The sequence below is a fragment of the Micromys minutus genome (genome assembly GCF_963924665.1).
Source record: "Micromys minutus genome assembly, chromosome: 32".
Lineage (NCBI taxonomy): Eukaryota > Metazoa > Chordata > Mammalia > Rodentia > Muridae > Micromys > Micromys minutus.
The window spans coordinates 11,398,708-11,419,751 of NC_137967.1; the positions used below are offsets into that span (position 1 = coordinate 11,398,708).

Sequence of the window (21,044 nt, forward strand, 5' to 3'; positions counted from 1 at the left end):
AATGATGCTTGTAGAATAAGCAATTTACATGTTACTTTACTCGTTCTTATCACATATAAAGGCATTGTCTTGGTCACGGTTCTGTTGCTGTGAAAAGACATCACGACCAAGGCAACTCTTACCAGAGAGAGCACTTACCTGGGGGGCTGGCTCACAGTTTCAATCCATTATGTCAGGGAGATTGCACCTGAGTTCTGCATTCTGATTTGAAGGCCAAGAAAGAGAGAGAGCGTAGGACAGGCATGGGCTTTTGAAACCTTCAGGCCCACCCCTAGTGACACACTTCCTCCACCAAGGTCACACGTGTTCTAGTGTGACCACACCTCCCAATCCTTCTAATCCTTTCAAATAATGCCACTCCCTGGTAAGAAGCATTCAGATCTGTGAACCTATGAAGGCTTTTCTTATTCAGATCACCAAAGGCATTATACACACTCTACTTAGCCTGGGAAATGATTTTTAAGCTCCTAAAGAAGTTGAGAGGAAATGTTTAACCCAGACTTTGTACAGATTTTGTAACAATGGCAGATGTGGGGGCGTGGCATTACATGCCTTTAATCTCAGTACTCAGGTGGCAAAAGCAGGCCAACAGAGGCCAGCCTGGTCTACATAGTGAATTCCAAACCAGCCAAGGCTATATAGTTAGACTGCATCTCAAAAACAAAATAAAACAAAACAAGCAACAACAACAACCACAAACTATCTAGAATAGAATTTTGTAAGCGTCAGAAATGCTGTCAGTGGAACTGATGTTATTTACTGTAGGGCTAAGGATGCCTAACGCCACAGCATAAAGAGTGTTGGGTTTAAGTAACACAGGCGTACGTGTGTAATGCTTGGTTGTGTAATCTAATGACTGAGTTATATGATAACATAACGCATAAAGGGGAAGGAGGAAGAGACCTAGGTAATGGAAGCATCCTGGATTCTCTTTTATAGTTGTAGAATCAAAACATATCTATAAATGTGTATCTATATCAAAACTGGGAAGTTGCTCCAGGGCAGGTGTCAGCTGCCTACTTGCATAGCATGCAGGAAGCCCTGGGTTGATCCCCTGCATCCAGGAAACCGTGCCGTGGTTCCCACCTGTGATCTCAGCACTGGGGTCAGAGTTTAAGGACGTCTTCAACCACAGGGAGATTTCGAAGCCAGCCCGAGCTATTTAAGGTCCTGTCTCAACAACAACCTGATAGATCAATGACCAGATCTGTGGTGTGGTAATCCATGCCTGCAGTTCTAGCTCTTCAGAAGGGAGATGGGAGAACTGAGAGATCTGGGTTCACGACCAGCCTGGGCTCCATATGAGGCTGTCTCCAAATGCAAAGCCCCATAGGTGTGTTTATGGGCGAACACGACCCCAGAGCACAGGGGAAGCACACACGGTCCTGTGGCTACGCTACTCATGGCAGAGCGTCAATAGCTAGCACACAGAAAGGTGAATGAGTTGTCCTGTCCTCGTAGTTAAGAAAATTACCCTGAAAGCAGGACACCTACACACACACACACACACACACACACACACACACACACACACGGGGGGGGGGGTGGGGGGAGGGGAGAATACACAATCAAAGATGCATTCCCCAAAGCATGACACAAAATCCATCCACACAAAGATGTCAGATATATCCAAACTTTCTTTTGAAGCAGGGTCTTAGTACTGCTGGGTAGCCTGGGACTTATAATGTAGACCAGGCTGTCCTCGAACTCACTGTTTGTGTACTTCCACATCCAACTTCCAAACCTTTATTTTTAAATTAGGAATGTAGGTGAGTGTGTGTTTGTGTATGTGCAACGAGTGCTTTGCCCCAAGAGGCCAGAAGAGGCCATTGATCCCCTGGAACTGCAGTGCCAGGCAACTGTGAGCCTGCAGAAGGTGCTCTGGACGGCTGCACCACTCTCTGTCTCCCCGGAGTGTGTGTGTGTTTCATTTGCAGAGAAAATAGACTTCACTCTCCCAGGAAAATAAACACTCTGGTTCCTGCCTCCGGATAATGTGACAGTTTTCTCTTTGACTTATTCATTCCTTTAGGTAAAAGTTTGAGCTAAATACGAAGCTACCTCCGACCTGTAATTTACCAGTTTCCATCCCCTCCGCTTCCTCCCCTTCTTCACCCTCTCTTCATTTGCAGCCCCGGGGATTGAACCCGGGGCCTTGTCTGCTGCAGACGTCCCTGAAAGTATTCCTTAGAGACTGTGGGACACAGGGAGTGGATGTTGAATGCTTAGACATTATAATTGAGAGCTACAAATCAGAGGTGTATTTCAAAGCAGTATGAGGAGCTTTGTGGCTTTACGTAGTATGATATAGAACAAGAGCGAGGATCCAGAAATGAATGGGGAGTGTTCCTTCATGGAATTGGAAAGCAAACAGCCTGCCAAAAGGACAGATATAGCTAAAAAGTAGATTAATCACAGGAAAATAGAGGAAAACACTTGGTGAAGATGATAACCGTCAGTGTGTCCTCATCTACCAACGCACTAAGATAAAATGGGGTAGAAATACAGAAACCAAAAAACAAGTTGATTGTGACATCACAAGTGGCATGTCTACACAAATCTGAGGTCTAAATAAAATGGATTTTATTCTAGGAAAATGGGGATTTTCAAGTGTGGCCCCAGAAGACAAATACTGTGGGCTGAATAGGGACTTCAGCCTTCATTGCCCTAAAAATATTAGGCACTAGGGATTTTATGTTTGTGTGTGTGTGTGTGTGTGTGTGTGAGAGAGAGAGAGAGAGAGAGAGAGAGAGAGAGAGAAAGAGAGAGAGAGACAAGGTTTTCCTGCACTGGGGGTAGATCTAAGGGTGTTGCATATAAGGTAAGTGATCTATTTATCAGCCACACCCCCAGCCCCTCACTGGGGAATTCTAGGCAGGGGCTCTACCACTGAGCCACGCCCCCAACCCATCACTGAGGGAGTCTAGGCTTTAGTCTTGACCTATAGCTTTAGCTGCCCAGATTCTTTAAAAAACAAACAAGCAAAAATACCCTCTGGGACGCATTTTATAAAGCTGTCACAGCACCAACATGGAAACTGCAGTTGGTTTTCTTGTTCTACACTTAGCACACAGTGGCTGAGAACCAGAACTGGCCAACACCGAGCGATTGCTCCCTGAAAACATGTGTATGCACATGTGAATGCATATCACGCGTAGATTATAACCTAGACTCTTGAAACCCCATCCTCATGGACAGTAGATTATTTCCTGAAAGAGAAGTTGAGGTTCAGAAGGATTGAGTGATGTCACCGACTCTCCGTGCCCCAGCTGGCATGGAAACCCCATCCAGCTGGTGTCCCTGCGGTACTTGACCCCTCCTGTGTTGAGCATGTACTGAAAAGGGTGACTGATTGCCTCCCGCTCGTCCCTGTGTGTGCGCCAATGACTGTGCACACTGGATGTACTGGGATCACAGGTGTGTAGCACCTCCCCCAGCTCGTGCCTCAGACCCTCGCCAGCCCTTCTGCAGTTACCGTCTAGGCAGTGGACCTGAGGGGCCTGCACACCGCACCCGGCTGGTTCACGGGTACACACATCCGTGCCCCTGGCTTCCTCCCCACCTCTGCTGAGACCCAGAGCTCTACAGTTGGCGTTTTTACCTTTGTTCCCTTCTGGGGGACAAATGCAACATACCTTTTTTTTTTTTTTCTTTTGAGCTACCGTCTCGTTTTAATGACCTGTAGTCCCTGTTCCTCTCTTATGGTTCTGGCTGGAACCCTTTCCAATCAGGCACGAGTGCAGAGCTTCCCCACAAAAGCGCGTAGTGAAATGCCCAGTGGGTGGTCTTGAGGAGGCTAAGTCAGCCAGCCTTGCTTGGGCTCGGTCGGCTGCCATCGTGTCCTGGCTTCCTGGAAACATTCTTCAGGAGTTGCCCCTGCTGCTGCATCTGAGTCTTTGGGTCCCCCTAAGGCCACTCCTCAGTTTCCAGCCTCTTCTTGAATGAGACCCCGGGTCTCTTCTGCCCACCCTCATTTCTAAGGTCTTCATGCTGGTGGTTCCCAGTGAAGACTGCACTCAGCGATTCCCCTGGAGTGGAGACCTGAGTGTTAGCCCCTTAGTTGTCCAACCTCTGGCGTCCAACAGGCATTTCAGATGCAGGGGCCAAAGCCCTGGCCTGCCTGGCCTTTGTGTTTCCCATATCTGTGACTGAAAGCATCATGTTTGACCAGCACATGCCGGAAGGGTTTGAAGACACTTGCTCATTCAGACCCCCCATGGACTCCCTCAGTAATTCCCTCTGCTAAGCACATCCAATGTGCAAAAGGTGACTGTCTCAAGACTGTGCCTTTTCTCTGCCGGTGTCACTACAGCAGACCCTTGATGCAGGCCCGGCCTGTTCCTTTATTTTTAAAACGGGTGTAAACAGTTGCTTTCCTTATGACATGTCAAGCCTGCCTGTCCTGACACTTGTCTGCCCACTTCCCAGGACCTCTCTTGTCCCTGCTCATCTCCTTCCCGCTTCTGCTTTCGTGACTGTGTCTCTGATGAGCAACCAGGCACTGCCCACGAGGAAGACATTGAAATACTTGCTCTGTTTTGTTCCCATCCTTCTAGTCCCTTCCTCTACCCAGCAGAGCCACCCCTCTGCTTCTGTGCCTCACTTACGTTTTCTGTCTAGATCTTGCGTGTGAGGGAATTCACGTAATGTCGATCTTTCTGAGCCTGGCTTATTTTACCCAGCAGTCCATTGGGACTGCTCAGAACCCTGCAGTTGTTTGTTTGTTTGCTTGTTTTTAACTTAAGGGACTGGAGAGGCCTCTCAGTGGTTAAAAGTACATAGTTCTCTTCCAGAGGACCTGAGTTTGATTTCCTGTGCCCATGTCAAGCAGCTCCTGTCGGCTCTAACTCCAACTCCAACTCCCTGGGCTCTGGCTCCCTCTCCTGGCCACTCTGGGCACCTGCACGTTTGCAGCATATACTCACAAAGACACATAAATTTAAGAATCTTCAGAATGTATGTGTATTACATGAGTATGTGTGTGGTGTGTGGACAGGCACGGTGGTGCACGCCTGGAATCCTAACACGAGGTAGAAGCACAGGATCGGTTTGGTGCTAGTCAGCCTGAGCTACCCAGTCTCAAAATGAAATATAAACCCCCTGTGCTTCTTAAGCTTAATGAGGTAAAAACAGACTCTTGACTCCCTCTGCACACCCCACCCTTCCAAGCTCTAAGTTGCAGGTCCAGAGCCTGTATCACTTAAGGGACAAGGAGATGTGCCCTCCGGTACCCACCTCTTGCCCTTAATACCCGTTCCCCCCATACTTCATCTGCACTTGGGCTGCCACGCCCTCCTGGCTGTTCTTCCTGGTGCTCCTGTGATTCTCTATCATCGTCCTTTCCTCGGGCACCACTTGGCCCACAGTCACCTCCAGATCTCTGTGCAGACACCACGTCTCCAGCACGGCACTCCATCTTTTCCTGAGACGGGGTCAAACTGCACGGAGACCCATCTGCCTCAGCCTCCACGTGCTGGGATGAAAGGCATGTGCCACCACACCCACACCCAGCTACTCTGGAAAGCGACTGCTTTTTAGATTGTGAAGTGTTTTTCTGCAGGTGTGTATGTTCACCAAGTGGCGACAGTGGAAATGAGGGGACAGGGTTAGATGCCTGTTAGGTTAGGCAGTGAGCTGTCACATGCTTTTTCCCTTGTTCTCTGTGCACCGGGTCTTGTTCTTCTGGGCCTAGGATTGGATTCTTAAACCTCTTGTTTCCACCAACTCAAAGCATGGCTCTCCCGGCTTCTTCCTAGTCTGTTTTTCTCGGGCTTCCGTTTCACCAGCATCCACATAGGTCTCACGGTGCAGGGTTTCTGTGCTCCTTCAAAGCCAGGTGTCTCTGGGATAAATGGGGTTAATCCGCAGATGCCGCTGGAGGCTTCTGGGCAGGCCCAGTGGAGCCTGCAAGACTTAACCTCTCACTAGTCTGCTTGTCAGCTGTCACGTGTCGCAGCTTTAGACAACTCTGGGGCAGGAATCCTTCCATCCTAACAGATGGATGGGAATTTAACCAGACAATAAACCATGTACGTGCCGTAACTACGTTTGCCAAGGGCACGGTTCCCAGTGCGGGGCTCTGCACAGCTGTCTTCCCTTGAACTCCCCGATTCTTGGTGAGATGATTTGTTAACTCTGAGACGGCATTTCGGAGAGTTAATGGGTCGTTGGCTTCTCCGTTCCCAGCAGCCTAATTATTGGGAGGTGGGAGGGAACAGTTTTTATCAACAAAAGTTACTGCTGTGAGGTTTTTTTAGAAAAGAACTTGCTGTGTTGAGTGTCATTATCCTCAAAGGGCGTGGTAACCTTTCAGGCATTGCCAGCATCATGCCTGAGTGCTGGGTACAGATGACGGACTATGAACAGTCCTCTTTTTCTCCTCTTTTGGTATTTACATTGCTACCCAAGCTGCCACCGAATTGTTCTTAGGGATGCAGATCTTTAACAGTACAGTGCCCAGGGCTGGAGAGATGGGTCAGAGGTTAAGAACAACTTACTGCTCTTCCAGGGGACCTGAGTTCAGCTCCCAACACCTGTACTGTCAGCTCATAGCTGCCTGGAACTCTGGCTTCCTTGGCTCCGACACCCCCTGCCGGCTCTGTGGGACTGTGAGTGTGTATGCACACCAATGACCGGGAACGCAGTCTGTCTGTCTTTCTGCTTCTTTCTGTCACTATCTTCAGGCCCATTTTTATTCTTCCACCAAACACTGCTCCTCGCTCAGTAGCTATGCAAATTCAAACGTGGAGTATTGCTCCGCTTCGCCCTCTGCAGAGGGCGACTCCCACTGATGTGCGTCTCCATTGGCCAGACCCACCAAAGTATAAATTGCTGTGGAACTGGAGAAGCATTTGAGCGAGGCAGATGTTCCCTTAGCATGAAGCAGATGTAAAACCTGCGAGTGTCTGTCTAATAAAGGATAGCATTTGGTTCTAGACAGCTGGTGCCAAGATTACCAATTAATCATGTTTGAATGCATTCTTTACTAATTAGATCCCTCTTCGGTTTTTACTGTTCTGGGTATAGTAAATGGGGGAAGGGCACAGAGGCCTTCTACTCTTTATACTTTGAATAACCCCTCTTCTTTTATAAGCCCCCCCCCCTTTTCCCCTTAGAGCCCTATAGGAAATGGAGCCCAAAGATGTGAATGACTGAGCTGGCTCCCCCACTGTAGGTTTAGAGTTAGGGTGCTCTGTTGAAGGCGGTAGGTAGAGCCATGAACGCTCAAAGACAGCTGGAGAAAAGAGGAGTGTAATTACACTAATGTGGGCTTATTTTGTATTACATTTTTTTTTTGGCATGGACAAAAGCTAGTACTTGCTCAGTTAACATCAGTAGGCAGTCTCGATGGTTATTTGACTGGGTAGGAATTTGAACGGTGCAGAAACACAGGATACCAGTTTGATCTTATATTACCAAAGCAACAAATCGTGTGTTTACAAAGATTAGAGATGGCCAGGTTGGTGTAATCACTAGGAAAGGTGGCCTCTTTCTGCTGTGAAAGGTAAATCAGAACCACTGCGAAAGCCGAGAAGGGGTGCTGTTCCCATAGTCCTCAGCATGGAGTGGGGATGCTAAGGCTGATGTGGGACTGGGGATGCTGATGTGGGACTGGGGATGCTGATGTGAGACTGGGGATGCTGAGGCCGATATAGGACTGGGGATGCTGAGGCTGATGTGGGACTGGGGATGCTGATGTGGGACTGGGGATGCTGATGTGGGACTGGGGATGCTGAGGCCGATATAGGACTGGGGATGCTGAGGCTGATGTGGGACGGGGGATGCTGATGTGGGACTGGGGATGCTGAGGCTGATGTGGGACTGGAACTTTCCATTGTTTGGAATCTTTGTGTTTGTTTTGCCTCTGTATGTACTACCATGTGTAGGCCAGGCTGACTGTACTTCTGGACTGCATCTACAGGGGTCTTCCTTGTTCTTTGTTTGGTTTTGAGACACAGTTTCTCTGTGCAGCCCCGGCTGACCTGGAATTTCCTCTGTAGACCAGGCTGGCCTCGAACTTGGAGATCCACCTGCCTCTGCCTCCTGAGTGCTGGGAATTGAACTTAGGACCTCTGAAAGAGTAGTCAGTGCTCTTAACCGCTAAGACAGTCTCTCCAGCCCTAAATACTTTTTCTACCCTTTAAAAACATATGAATTTGGGCCAATGAATGGGCTCAGAAGATAAAGGTGCTTGCTACCAAACCTAACAACCTGAGTTCCGTCTCTGTGCTTCACTTGGTAGAAATAGAGAACAGACTCCCACAAGCTATCCTCTGACCGCTGTACATCTGTCTTGGCAAATATAAGCTCTATACATGCATGCATTAGCACGTGTATGTATGCATGCGCGCGCACACACACACACACACAGGAAAAACTTCTGTAAAATATAAAAACATGAAGAACCTACTTGTGTGCTTGTGGAAAAATCACTAATAAAATATTCCTAATAACTAAGAGTGTGGTAACACAAACTGCTGAGGTTGTTGAGCAGGTAGCCTGCAATCAAGGCTGACAACCTGGGTTCCATCCCGAGCCCACACGGCTGAGGCAGAGAAAAGACTCCTGCTACAGGCCTCCTGACCTGCACCGATGTGCCGTGATACAACATAGCCACACCCATAGGCATGTGCACATATAGAGACTCGAGTGCACACACATACACATGCACATACAAGTACAACTTAAAAGACATTTTTATAAAAATGCTGAAATATCCAACTACTGACTCCAGATACCATTAGCTGGTCCTGTTTATTCCTTCTAGAATCGTGTAAGGATAGACTTTATCTACCGAACTTTCTTCTTAGAAAATAAGCATGTCTTGGCCTTGACAGGCATTAAAGAAGAGGAGGAAAGAGACACGAAGAAGGGAGTGAAGGAGGGAGAAGGGTATGAGAAAGGAGGGGGAAGGGAGAGAGAAAGAAGAGGACAAGGAGGAGGGGTCTGCTAGGCATGGTGGCTCAAGTCTGCTTCCATTGTCAAGGTGGACATGGGAGAATCATACAGTCCAGCCTGGGCTACACAGTGAGAATTCATCTCAAAATACAAGTTTTAAAAGGGTTACAGGTGCTGGGCATGGTGGCACTGAGGTTATCAGGCTTGGTAGCAACCACCTTTATCTTCTGAGCCCACTCACTGGCCCAAATAAAAACGTCTTTAAAAAGAAAAGAAAATGTATTTAAAGGATGGTAGAAATACATCAGTTTTCAGGTCTGAAGATAAATAGCCCAAATGGTTCTTATTTTAAAAAAAAATGTTGTTTGTTTTTAGTTTTATGTATCTGATTGTGTGCCTGCATGTGTGTAAGTTTACCACGTGAACGAGGTACCCCAGAGGCAGGAAGGAGGCATCGGCTCCCCTGGGGGCTGGAACAACAGATGGTTGGGAGCTGTCGTTGCTGGGAACCAAACCCATGAATGGTTCTTTTAATGAAATGCTATCGCTCTTTGAAAACAAAAACTCATGTAGGTAGGAAGGAGCAGAGAGAAGCTGAGGTGAGGATTTAGCCGTCTGGCACCAAGTGTGAGCGCCTCTGACCTTTCCTGGCTGCCTGAGGTCTGTGGAGCGTGCATCTGCGTGTTAACGGGTACATTATACCACTTTTTACACCATGCGCTGTCAGCTCGGGGGCCTGGCTTCTGCGAAGCTGGAGTAAAGGAATCTGTAATAGCAGAGATTATAGCTTTTAAAGTCGTTTATACTTTGGGGGAAAACAAGCGGTGGGGGGCGGCGGGGGAGTATGACGTTTCTTTATTGCTAAGCCATCTCTCCAGCCCCAGAGCTCTGAGAACGATTGTCACTTGGGTCTGATGGTGATTTGTGAGTTTCTTTGTAGTTGTTAAGTTGTGTGAAACCATGAACTTTGAGATACCCCTTAAATTAAACAAGTTCTGTCAGTTTTTTGTTGTTGTTGTTTTTTTTTTTTTTCTTTTTTTTTTAAATATGGCCACATGTCTACAAGAGTAGAGAGGATAGTGACCCAGTCTGTCACCCAAGCATCAGCTTTCTTTTGGTTGTTTTGAGGCAGGGTCTGTCCATATAGTCCCCAGGTCAGCCTTGAACTCATAAGCCTCCTGTCTCAACCTCCAGCTGGTGGGATTGCAGGCGCCTCTGTGTCTCACAATGTTAAGACTTCTGGTATTTGCCAGAGTGTCTTTTCTCTCCTAAACTCTGTAGTTCTGCATCTTGTTTCTATAGTAACAGTGGGCGTTTCAACAAAACTGGGTCAAGTAAACCCAGTAGTTCTCACTTTGTTACAGGAAGTAGAGCGAGAAATCTCATTCAGGACGGAATGTGGACTGTACTATTCTTACTACAAGCAGATGCTGCAGGCTCCGACCCTCCTGCAAGGTAATCGCAACAGCTCCTCATCCAGGCACGCTGACTCCTGTGTCTCATTTCCCTCAAGACTCCCCCATTCCCCTCTCTGTACCTGATGCATTGTGTGTGTGTGTGTGTGTGTGTGTGTGTACATGTTTGTTTTGTTTTGAGACAGTCTTTTTACATGGTCCTGGCTGTCCTGGAACTCTTGGTGTAGACCAGACTGACCTTAAATTCAGAGATCCTCCTGCCTCTGCCTCCTGAGTGCTGGGATAAAGGAATGGGCCACCACACCCGGCTCATAATTTTAAATGGACGAGTGTCTCATCTTCATATACATTTGTGTACCACATGTGACCCTGCTGTCTGTGGAGGTCAGAGGAGGGAATTGGGTTCCCTAGGACTGAGTTTCAGGTGGTTGTGAGCCAAATCGGTTGTTGGGATTCAAACCAGGGTCTTCTGGAAGAACAGCCAGTACTCACTGAGCCATCTCTGAGCTCCTGTAGCTTCTGGTTTCATTGTATCAGATTGTAATCCCTTTCATGGTATGGCGAAGGAGGCAGTTCGTATCCCAAGAAACCCTAGCAGTGAGATTCCCACCGCTTCCAGTGTCTTGCACACAGTCACCATGGGGATATCTCTCGTATATGCTGGCCCTCTCTTCTCGAGAGTTTATCTTAACAGTTTTAATTCAGCCCCTGACTCTGCCTTCATCTTACTGGCTAATTCTGATTTTTTTTTTCTGCATCAAAGCCACAATATCTGGTTTGGCAAAAGTCAGGGTCCCTGAAAACTTTAACCTCTGAGGTCAGGGTTGGCACTTGGAGCTGGGTCTCTGTCCCCATGCTGCTGGCATAAGTCCAGGTCAGGGTCTGGAAAACAGTCGTTCCTCAGCATGTATATGACAGAAGCGTGTTCTGACGGGTGCCTGCTCCACCATGTGAGATAGCTCTTCCTCTCTCGGGAGCCATCTGTGACCATGACACAGTAGATTTGCTTCTGTAAATCGTAGGCTGTGAGCCACTGCCACGTGGCAAGAACAACCCGATATTATTGATGGTTGACACATGGTTGACACAGGGCAAGCGGTCCTGTGATGAGTCATTTCGAGAAAGAAATCACCTTTAAAGAAATTCTTTGACAAGTTCTGTGTGTGTGTTTGTGTGTGTGTGTGTGTGTGTGTATGTGTATGTATGTGTAGAATGTTTTTACCATCCCGTTACCCATTGTCATTCCCCTGCATCTGTTAAGCCTTGCTTCCTTCCCAGCAAGTTTCCCACCTGCCTTCATGTCATTTGTTTGTTTGTCTTGTTTCGTTTCCTTCCGTTTTCTTTGTGCCCCGCTGAGTTCAGGCACGGTCGCCAGCATAATCATTTTTGGGTGCCCACTGGCGCCTGGGCAGTTTAGCGGTGGTTACACCACTGAAGAGAGTCAGTCCCCTGCCCCAGCAAACATCACTGCCAGGAGCTTCTCGGGGGATATGGTGGGGGAGGGAGGCCTTCTAATTTTTAATAGTCATTTCTGATTTTTTGAGAAGCCTCCATACTGGTTCCCATAGCCGCTGTCCCGGTTTGTGCTCCCACAGGGAGCTGGAGACGGTTCGGAGACGGTTCGGAGACGGTTCGGCTCCTCCGGCCTCGGGTCTGACTGTCTCCAGCACCCGGCATTACTGTTTTGATGGCAGCCATTCTAATCAGCATGAGATGGGACCCCCAAGTCGTTTCAGTTTGCATCTTTCCTGATGGCTAATGATAGTTAACACTTTTAAAAATACCTATCAGCCATTTCTGTCCTTTCTTTTGAAAACTGATCTATAGTTCATTAGCCCATTTCTTGATTTGCAGTTTTTTGTTTTTTTGTTTTTTTAATAGCCTGGCTATCAATCTCCTGTGTAGGTGTCACTGGCAAGGACTTTCTCCGACTCTCTAGGCTTGTGTCCTCTCAGATTGTTCCCTCTGCTGTGCCGAAGTTTTCCCATGTCATGCCATCACGTGTCGGATTGGGGTGCTGCCCCGCTGGGGTTCTGCTCAGAAGTTCTTAAGTGTGCCTGAGTTGTGGTGTGTTTTCCGCTAGCCGGTGCCAGCCTCTCAGGATGGCCGGCTCTGGCGTTCACGCCGAGCTGTCCTATCCACGCCCAGCACAGTGCTGGAGTCTGCACGGCGGGGTGCACAGAGACTTGCTAGTGTGTTCTTTCACCCTGGTTGCTTTCACGTGTCCTTAGGCTTCCACGGCTTAATCTACGACAACAAAACGGAATCCATGAGGACCATCAACGTCCTGCAGCGGATGAATATTTACCAAGAAGTTGTCCTCAGTGTGTTATACAGAGTCCTCCCCATACAGGTACGTGGTGCCCTCTGTCCTGACTTCACAGGGTCTGCCCCGCACAGTGGGCGCTTCACTCCGGGCCTCCTGACTTCAGCTGCCTCAGTAGAGAATCGTGGCTGTGGGCACTGAGCTTGCTTGTTTGTTCCTTGCTGTTGGTCCTGTAAGATACTGTTACTTTATTTTACATGCAGAGCCTCCTTGGCGTATATCCTATTTATGCACGGAGTCTAGAGGCCTGGGAAGTAGTTCCATTTGAAAACATGTAACCAGTTTTCTCTGTGACTCACTTTGTTTGTTTATTCTTAATTTTGGTTCTGAAGACAGGGTTCCTCCGTGTAGCCCTGGCTGTCCTGGAATTTACTCTGTGCACCAGACTGGCCTCCAACTCATAGACATCCTCCTGCCTCTGCCTCCCGGGTGCTGGGGTTAAAGGCGTGGGCCATCCCTGCCCAGATCAGTGACTTGTCTTTATGACTTAAAAGATGTGCATTAATTATCAGATCAGAATCAGCACTTCTCACATGGACGAGGTCGAATAAGGAAAGGTTAGACCTTGCTTTGTCTAGAGGCTTCCTTGCGTGTACTTTGAAGAAAGGCAGCTGCTTGCTTGTAGGAGTAGAGTGGAGAGGGTCCTAATGCTAGATCTAGCCCCAGGCCCAGTATCACCTTTCTGTAGACGTGTTCTATGAGGGGGTCCTTCTATTTTGGGTTATGTCTGTGCGGATATGTGCCTGTGTAGGGCTGTGGGCATGTGAGAGTAGTACAAAGACACCAGAGGCATTGGCGTCCCCAGGAACTGGAGTTACAGGCAGTTGTGAGCTGCCAAGCATGGGTCTGGGAATCGACCAAGGTCCCTTGCAAGATCCATGTGCACTTTTCAGGCACTGAGCCAGCTCCCTAGGCCCCTCCCCATGAACTGACTCATTCTCTAGGCCCCTCCTCTGAACCAGCTCCCTAGGTCCTTCCACGTGAGCCGGCTCATTCCGTAGGCCCCTCTGTGTAAGCCAGCTCCTCAGGCCTCCATGGATAGATTTTTTTAAAATGCCAGTAAGGAGGCTTGGCACATCTGTGATAAACTTCCACAGTTTGAGGGATGAACCAAAGGCCTGGCGTACGTCTGGCGTGGTGTTTAAGTGAACATAGCTGCCGTAGGCTCGTGCGTTTGAATGGTTGATTCCCGCTTTGGTGGAACTGTTTGGGAAGGGTTAAGAGGTATGCGTTGGATGGGGTCAGGCTTTGCAGTTTCAAAAGCCAACACCACTCCCAGTTAGCTCTGTCTCTGCCCCCTGGTTGTGGATCAGGTTGTAAGCTAACAGATTCAGCCCTAGTCTGCCTTCCATGCTCCCACCATGATGGTCAGGAACTCACCCTCCGAGACTGTGAGGTCCCACTGTCTCTTTACAGAGAGAGAACAGGAGCTAAGATGTTAGGCATGAGCCGAGTCCCCATCCCTCATGCACAGTTTTTATTGTTGTCTTTTACAGAAATATCTAGAACCTGTCTATTTTTATATCTACACTCTTTTCGGCCTCCAAGCAGTCTATGTCACGGCCCTTTATGTAACCAGTTGGCTCCTCAGTGGCACCTGGCTGTCAGGACTGTTGGCAGCCCTCTGGTACGTCACCAACAGGTGAGTTGGGTCAGTCCACTCCTTTTTCCTAGACTTAAGTGAGGATAAGTGACTGTTTTCTTGTACACAGAATGGCTGTGAACAGTGTGGCTCGTGAGCCAAAACGCAGTATTGCCATGTTTCATGGGCTGAGAGTATTTTTCTTATTTAGCAAGGGAGAAAGCTTCATTCAGAAGTTTTCTCATCTGAGAAGCAGAGTGTGTCGCGTTACAGCGCCAACAGCTATGACCCTCTGCCGTTACCTGCTTGCTCTGGGACCGGTATTGCTTCAGCCACACAGTTTAGGTATTCGTTCAACAGGAGAGAGGTGTGTGAGAGAGTATGCCTGCGAATGTGTGTGTGCACATGAGTGTCGGTGTGTAAATGTGAGTGTGTGTGAGAGAGTATTTGTGCTGAGTGTGTTTGTGTGTGTGTGTGTATAAAAGCGTATGTGTCTGTGAATGTGTGTGTATATGTAAAAGTGTGTGTATGTGTGTGAGTGTGTACATATGTAAATGTGAGAGTGTGTGATAGAGTGTGTATAAAGGTTTCTGTGAGTGTGTTTGTGGGTGTGTGTGTGTTTGTGAGAATGTGTATGTGAGTGTGTACGTGAAAGTGTGTGTGTATATATGTGAGTGTGTGTGTGAGAGTGTGTGCATGTATGTGTGTATGTAAGAGTGTGTATGCATTTATGTGTGTGAGAGGGTGTGAATATCTGTGTCTAAGTATGAATGTGTGTGTGTGTGATAGGGTGTGTAAGTATGTGTGTTTCTGTGTGTTTTGCCCCCAGGGGATTTATTTGCCTTGGAGGCATTCTGCTATTAAACTATGTCCCAAAATTTCAAGTAACTTTTGAGTTGTATGACAGGGACTCACTACATTGTGAGGCTGTCTTTACACTCACTGTAGCTCAAGCAGGGTTTGAATTCAGATCCTCCTGCCTCTTCTTTCCTAGCTGCTATTTAGAGGTTTCCCAACACGCCTTCTGGAGTTATTCACTTCCAGTGGGTAATTCACTTCAGAAGGCCGTCAGCAAGCCTCAGTGTAGACAGAAAGCATTAAGGAGGGGAGAGCCGTGGGGGCTGAAGAGATGGCTGAACACTGGCTGCTTCTGCAGAGGACCTCGGTTTGGTTCTCAGCATCCACATGACAGATCATGACTTCCTGTAACTCCAGCTCCAGGGGGTGCAGTGCCCTCTTCTGGCCACTCCTGGCATAACATTCATTTACATAAAACAAAAATCTTTAAAATTTTGCCTACAGCATCTAGAGAACAGTGTGAGGGAGGAGTTTGGCGTGGGCCTCCGTGGCCTCGGTACCCTGGCTAACATGGGCTGGATTCCACCACTTAGCTAATAAGGAACAAGAGCTGGTCTGCTTTCGGCACCAATTTCTTGTCGTGAGGACAGTAGTGGTGATAAGGAGGATTTTACTGTTGAGTGCCTAGCGTGTGTCCCTCAACTAAACGCCCTCTAGCTTTCCTGTTAGGATTCCTTGAGGAAATTGTTGCAAGAACAATTTTGGCTGTTATTTTGGCTGTCTGTGTTCTCTTCCCACAGAATAGATACCACAAGAGTTGAGTTTACCATCCCGCTGAGGGAGAACTGGGCTCTGCCTTTTTTTGCAATTCAGATTGCAGCAATTACCTACTTCCTGAGACCAAACTTACAGCCTCTGTCTGAAGTAAGTTTCTAGAACACTGTAATTACTTGTCTGTGTGTCTGTGTGTGTGTCTATGCACGCACGTGTGCATGAATGTGTGTGAGAGTGTGTATGTGTGTACAAGTGAGAGTGTGGGAATGAGTGTGCATGTGTGCATGAGTGAGTGTGTGTATGTGTGTACAAGTGAGTGTGTGTGTGTATGTGTGTACAAGTGAGTGTGTAAGTGAGTGTGTATGTGTGCCTGTGTGTGAAAGCATGAGTATAAGTGTATGAGTGTTAGTTATAAGTGTGTATGAGAGTGTATGTGTTGTCTGTGTGTGTATCTGTGTGTCCATCCATGTGTGTGTACGAGTATGTGTGAGTGTATGAGTGAGTGTGAGAGTGTGTAAGTGAATGTGTGTATGAGTGTGAGAGTCTGTGAGTGTATGTGTGCACGAGTGATTGTGTGAGAGTGTGTATGTGTGTTGGTTTCAAGTGTGTATGAGAGTGTATGTGTGTGTGTTGTCTCTGTGTGTCTGTGTGTCCATCCATGTATGTGTATCCAGGTGTGTTGGGTGCCACAGCACTCATGCAAAGGTCAGAGAAAATCTCAGGGGAGTTGTTTCTGATCCTGCCGTCTGTAAGACCCAGATTTAACTGGGGCTCTTAGTGTCTCCACCCACGAGCTGACTTACCAGCTCAAAGTTTCTAGGGCACTTTTTAATCTGCTGGTTTTGTATGAGAAGCAAAAAGTTGTAGTCCACAGGGACAGCTCTCAACCCATGAGCAATTCTGTTATTTTTAAATTATGTATGCTTGCATGTGTTTGTGGATGTAGGTACTTGGGTCCTGGTACCTGTGGAGGCCAAAGAATGGCGTTCGTCTCCTCAAGCCAGAGTCAGAGACGGCTGTGAGCATCCCGTGTGGGTGTTGGGAGCTGAACTCATGCCCTCTGCAAGAACAGCCAGCTCTATTGACTGCTGAGCCATCTCTTCACCCCCAAGTTAAGCCGTCTCCCTCTGAACTTTTTCCTCCTTGGCCAAGAAAATGTCGAGTTAAAAATGTCCTCTTTACAACCTACCCTCAGACAGTTGCAGGAAGCCCACATTGTTCTGTGAAACTGAGGGTTTCTAATCCGTTGCTTCTGAGACGTGGTTTGCTGTGTCACAGCCTTGAGATCAGAGTGGAGCGCGCACAGACCATATGTGAATATTTATGTGAGAATATCACTCGGGGATATTTGGAGCTCAGATTACAAATGCGAAGCTTTTCAGAGCAACAGCTTCTGCCGCCTCTACTTTTGTTTGGAGATGAGACTCCTTCAAAGGTTTGTTTTCTTTTGTTCCCACAGAGGCTGACACTTCTTGCCATTTTCGTATCAACTTTCCTCTTTAGCCTGACGTGGCAATTTAATCAGTTCATGATGCTTCTGCAGGCGCTGGTGCTCTTCATCCTGGACTCCTTGGACATGCTGCCAGCCCTGAAGGTGAGCACCCCTGGAAGGGCCCCCATCTCGGGCTGCAGCGGGAAACGGATAGCAGGCTTATGACAAAGGCGAAACTGTTGATCCGTGTCACTGGGCCGGGCGGTCACCTGAAGCTAAGAACTGTGTGCAGCCCAGTTTGACAATTCAACACTTAACGCTATATGTATGGATGCTTTGCCTGTATATATATATGTATGTATGCCGCATGTGTGCACGCAGTACCCATGGAGGCCAGAAGAGGGCATAGGATCCCCTAGAGCCGTAACCGTCTCCGACCAGTAGAAAAGGAGCGACGACACGTCGTTCTTCTCAAAGCGGTTTACTCAGGAACCTTACAGCATGCCAGTGAAAATCTTTCTGTCTCCTTTCTGTCTCTCTTTCTGTTTCTCTTTCTCTCCTCCCCGCCCCCAAGCGCAGTCCCTTTTATCCTCTCTCAACTCCACCTCCTCAGTCCATGTTTCGTGGCTGCAGGTCATAGGTCTGCGTCATCTGGCCTGATCGCGAGTCATGGGTGCGCCTGCGCAGCTCACTCGGTGGGAGTGGCTAATATGGGGGGGCAGGAGGAAGTCTAGTGCTAGTCACAAGACTAGGCCGGAGTCCCAGGTGCCATCTTGGGACTGCCGCCACACCCGCTCTCCACAGTAGTTACGGATGGTTGTTAGCTATCATGTGGGTGCCGGGAATTGAACTCGGGTCCTCCGTAAGAATAGTTAGTGCTCTTAACCGCGGAGCCGCAGAGGACCTGCAGTCAATGCTTCAGTCACATAGCAGCTCACACAGAGTTACAGACCCGCAAGCCCATCTCCAGGACATCCAGTGCCCTTTTCTGACCTCCACGGGAGCTACACACATACGGTACACCTAAACGCGTGCAGGCAAATAATAGAAATAAATAAAAAATCATTTGCTTGTGCGTCCGTTTAAGTGAGACACAGTGTCTCAATCAGTTGCCATTTATAACCATAAGTGAGGTGGCTTGCGACTTCAGATACAGCCATAGCTCTTAAGTTTTCTTAATATGGAATACCTGTTTTTTTTTTTTTTTTTTTTTTTTTTAAATACAGAACTCAATAGGGCATGTGTTTATTCTTTTGGAGGCATTTGTTTTGATCTTTTTAAGGAAGGATTTATTTTAATTTTACATATATGAGTGTTTTGCTTACATGTAAATATGTGTTTCGTATATGTGCCTGGTACCTGCAGAGGCCAGAAGAGGGCTCCAGATCCCCCGTAGTCAGCGCTGGCTGTCCCCTAATGTGTGCTGTCCTTTAATCACGGCTTGGTTTGATAGTAGTCATTTCAGCCACAGGTAGATAGCTCACAGACAGATACTACATACTTTTTTTTAAATTAAATTTTTAATTAAAAATTTTTAAATCTTAAATTTTTTTTACATTAAAAAGAGTTGATGGCTCAACACTTCAGAATGCCTACTGGTTTGCAGAAGACCCCAGGCTTGATTCTCAGCATCCCCTTGGCAGCTCATAACTGCCTGTAGCTCTGGCTGCAGGGCACTGGGCAGGGCATTGCACACTGGGCTCCTGCACGTGTGTGCACACATCCCCGTAAGATGTAAGTAGCCTCTCGAAAGCGAGAGCCTGCGTGCAGACAAGGCTGAATTCACACTCTTCTTGTTCCAGTCCACAGAGTTAAGAAAGGAGGTGACTAGTGTGGCTGGAATAGAAATGGCCCCCACACGAAGTGACATTAGTGGGAGGTGTGGCCTTGTTGGAGGAGGTGTGGCCTTGTTGGAGGGGTGTGGCCTTGTTGGAGGGGTGTGGCCTTGACGGAGGAGGTGTGGCCTTGTTGGAGGAGGTGTGGCCTTGACAGAGGAGGTGTGGCCTTGTTGGAGGAGGTGTGGCCTTGACAGAGGAGGTGTGGCCTTGTTGGAGGAGGTGTGGCCTTAATGGAGGAGGTGTGGCCTTGTTGGAGGGGTGTGGCCTTGACGGAGGAGGTGTGGCCTTGTTGGAGGAGGTGTGGCCTTGATGGTGGAACTGTGTCACTGGGAGTGGGCTCTGAGATTTCAGATACTCAAGTCAGGCTCAATGTCTTTCTCTTCCTGCTGCCTGCGATGCAGATGTAGAACTCTGGACTCTCATCTCCAGCACCGTGTCTGCCCGCATGCTGCCGTGTTCCCCGTGGTGATAATGAACCTGTAAACCAGCCCCAATTCAACGCGTTCCTTTGTAAGAGCTGCTGTGGTCGTGGTGTCTCCTCACAGCAAAACCTTAAGACAAGTAGGAACTTCAGACCAGAGGGAAAACGTGGCCATGAGTCTTCTGGGTTTTTCTTTTTCCTTCACAGATCCAAGAGTAGGCACTAGAAAAACCAAAAGCCCAGAAACAGCAGTTGAGCAATGTTCTCCTAGCAGAGGACCAGAAAAGAGACTTTAGCAAGGTAAAACTTAACAGCCCACAGCAGTCAGCACCTTACAAACACGTGCAGCTCCACCCCCACCTCCAGCAGGGAATCATGGGAACGCCTGGATTTCAGTTCTCACCCTGTTCTCATGTCTGCTCTGTGCCAGGGCAGTGTCACAAAATCGAGAATGTTCACCCTCTCCCACAGACCTTATGGAAAGTCTGACTTCAGCCCCCGCTTAGCTGTGGTGACATCCCTCCTGCCAGGGCGGGATCTAAGGAGACCCACTGCGTGCTGCCTTCCACTGCCAAGGTCAGCGGGCTAAGAAGCTTCCTAGTCAGAAGAGCGTGTGATGCTGTGCTCAGGCCTAAATGGGACATCCGTCTCAAGCCCCGTCTCCCAGGTTCAAGAGCATCCTAGGACCGCACCCATGGACTTGATATGTCTGGTTCCCTAGATGAGGCGGCAGGCATTGCACTCAGTGGAGAGGGCATGAATGGGGAGGGAGCCGTGTTAGGAATGCCCGGGCTGGGTGGGAGAACGGAGCTGGGCTGAGTGCATGAAACTCATCCACATCAAATTAAACCTGAAAAATTAAGAGATGCCCACGTGACGTAATATTAGTAACTTTTCTCGCTGCTGGGGCAGAAAATGTTTATTTTGTCCCGTGGCTTTAGAAAGATTTCAGTCTGTCTTAGCGAGGAGATGGGTTGGTCCTATTGTTAGAGTCAGCAGGCAGGAAGCGGCTGAGAACCAGAGCTGGGCATAGCTGTCTACGGCCTCGTGCTGGGGGCTGCCTCGTGCTGGGGGCTGCCTCGTGCTGGGGGCTGCCTTCACTGCTGGGCCCGTCTCCCAAAGACCCCGCCTCTGTCAGCTGTGTCTGCCCATACAAGACACACAGGAGATCAGGCCAGCCGAAAGCCTGGCGTCGGGCCTCCTCAGTAGCTGCTGGCAGTGGCTAGTTGCTGAGTGAGGGAACATCGTTCTATACTGAGGACGTGGCCCTGGCACATCTTCCACACTCCAATGCACACCCATGCACACATGGGCAACACTGACTAGACTTACTGGTTATCAAAAACGAAACAAAGACCTGAACTTGGGAGGGAACATACTGGGAGGCACAGGATCGAGACGGGCTAAATACAATCATACTTACTGCGTACATGTATGTAATTCCTCCAAAAATGTGTAAGGCACCACCAGCCTTCAAAACATAAGCCTGTATTTGGAGGCATATTTCAGAATCAGATCTTAGCAGTTCGGTTGCATCTTGAAGTTCAGGTTTTTACAGAA

The 21,044-nt window shown here is 48.3% G+C and overlaps 1 protein-coding gene across 1 annotated transcript in view; it reads left to right on the plus strand.

Moving 5' to 3' along the window:
• DPY19L3 (dpy-19 like C-mannosyltransferase 3) overlaps positions 1–21,044 on the plus strand; it is a 62,000-nt gene that overhangs the window by 14,334 nt on the left and 26,622 nt on the right. The window contains exons 4-8 of the mRNA XM_080908632.1: positions 10,263–10,353; positions 12,545–12,666; positions 14,136–14,281; positions 15,820–15,943; positions 17,253–17,387. Of these exons, the coding sequence (XP_080764758.1) occupies positions 10,263–10,353; positions 12,545–12,666; positions 14,136–14,281; positions 15,820–15,943; positions 17,253–17,387 (618 nt within the window). The remainder of the gene's footprint in view (positions 1–10,262; positions 10,354–12,544; positions 12,667–14,135; positions 14,282–15,819; positions 15,944–17,252; positions 17,388–21,044) is intronic.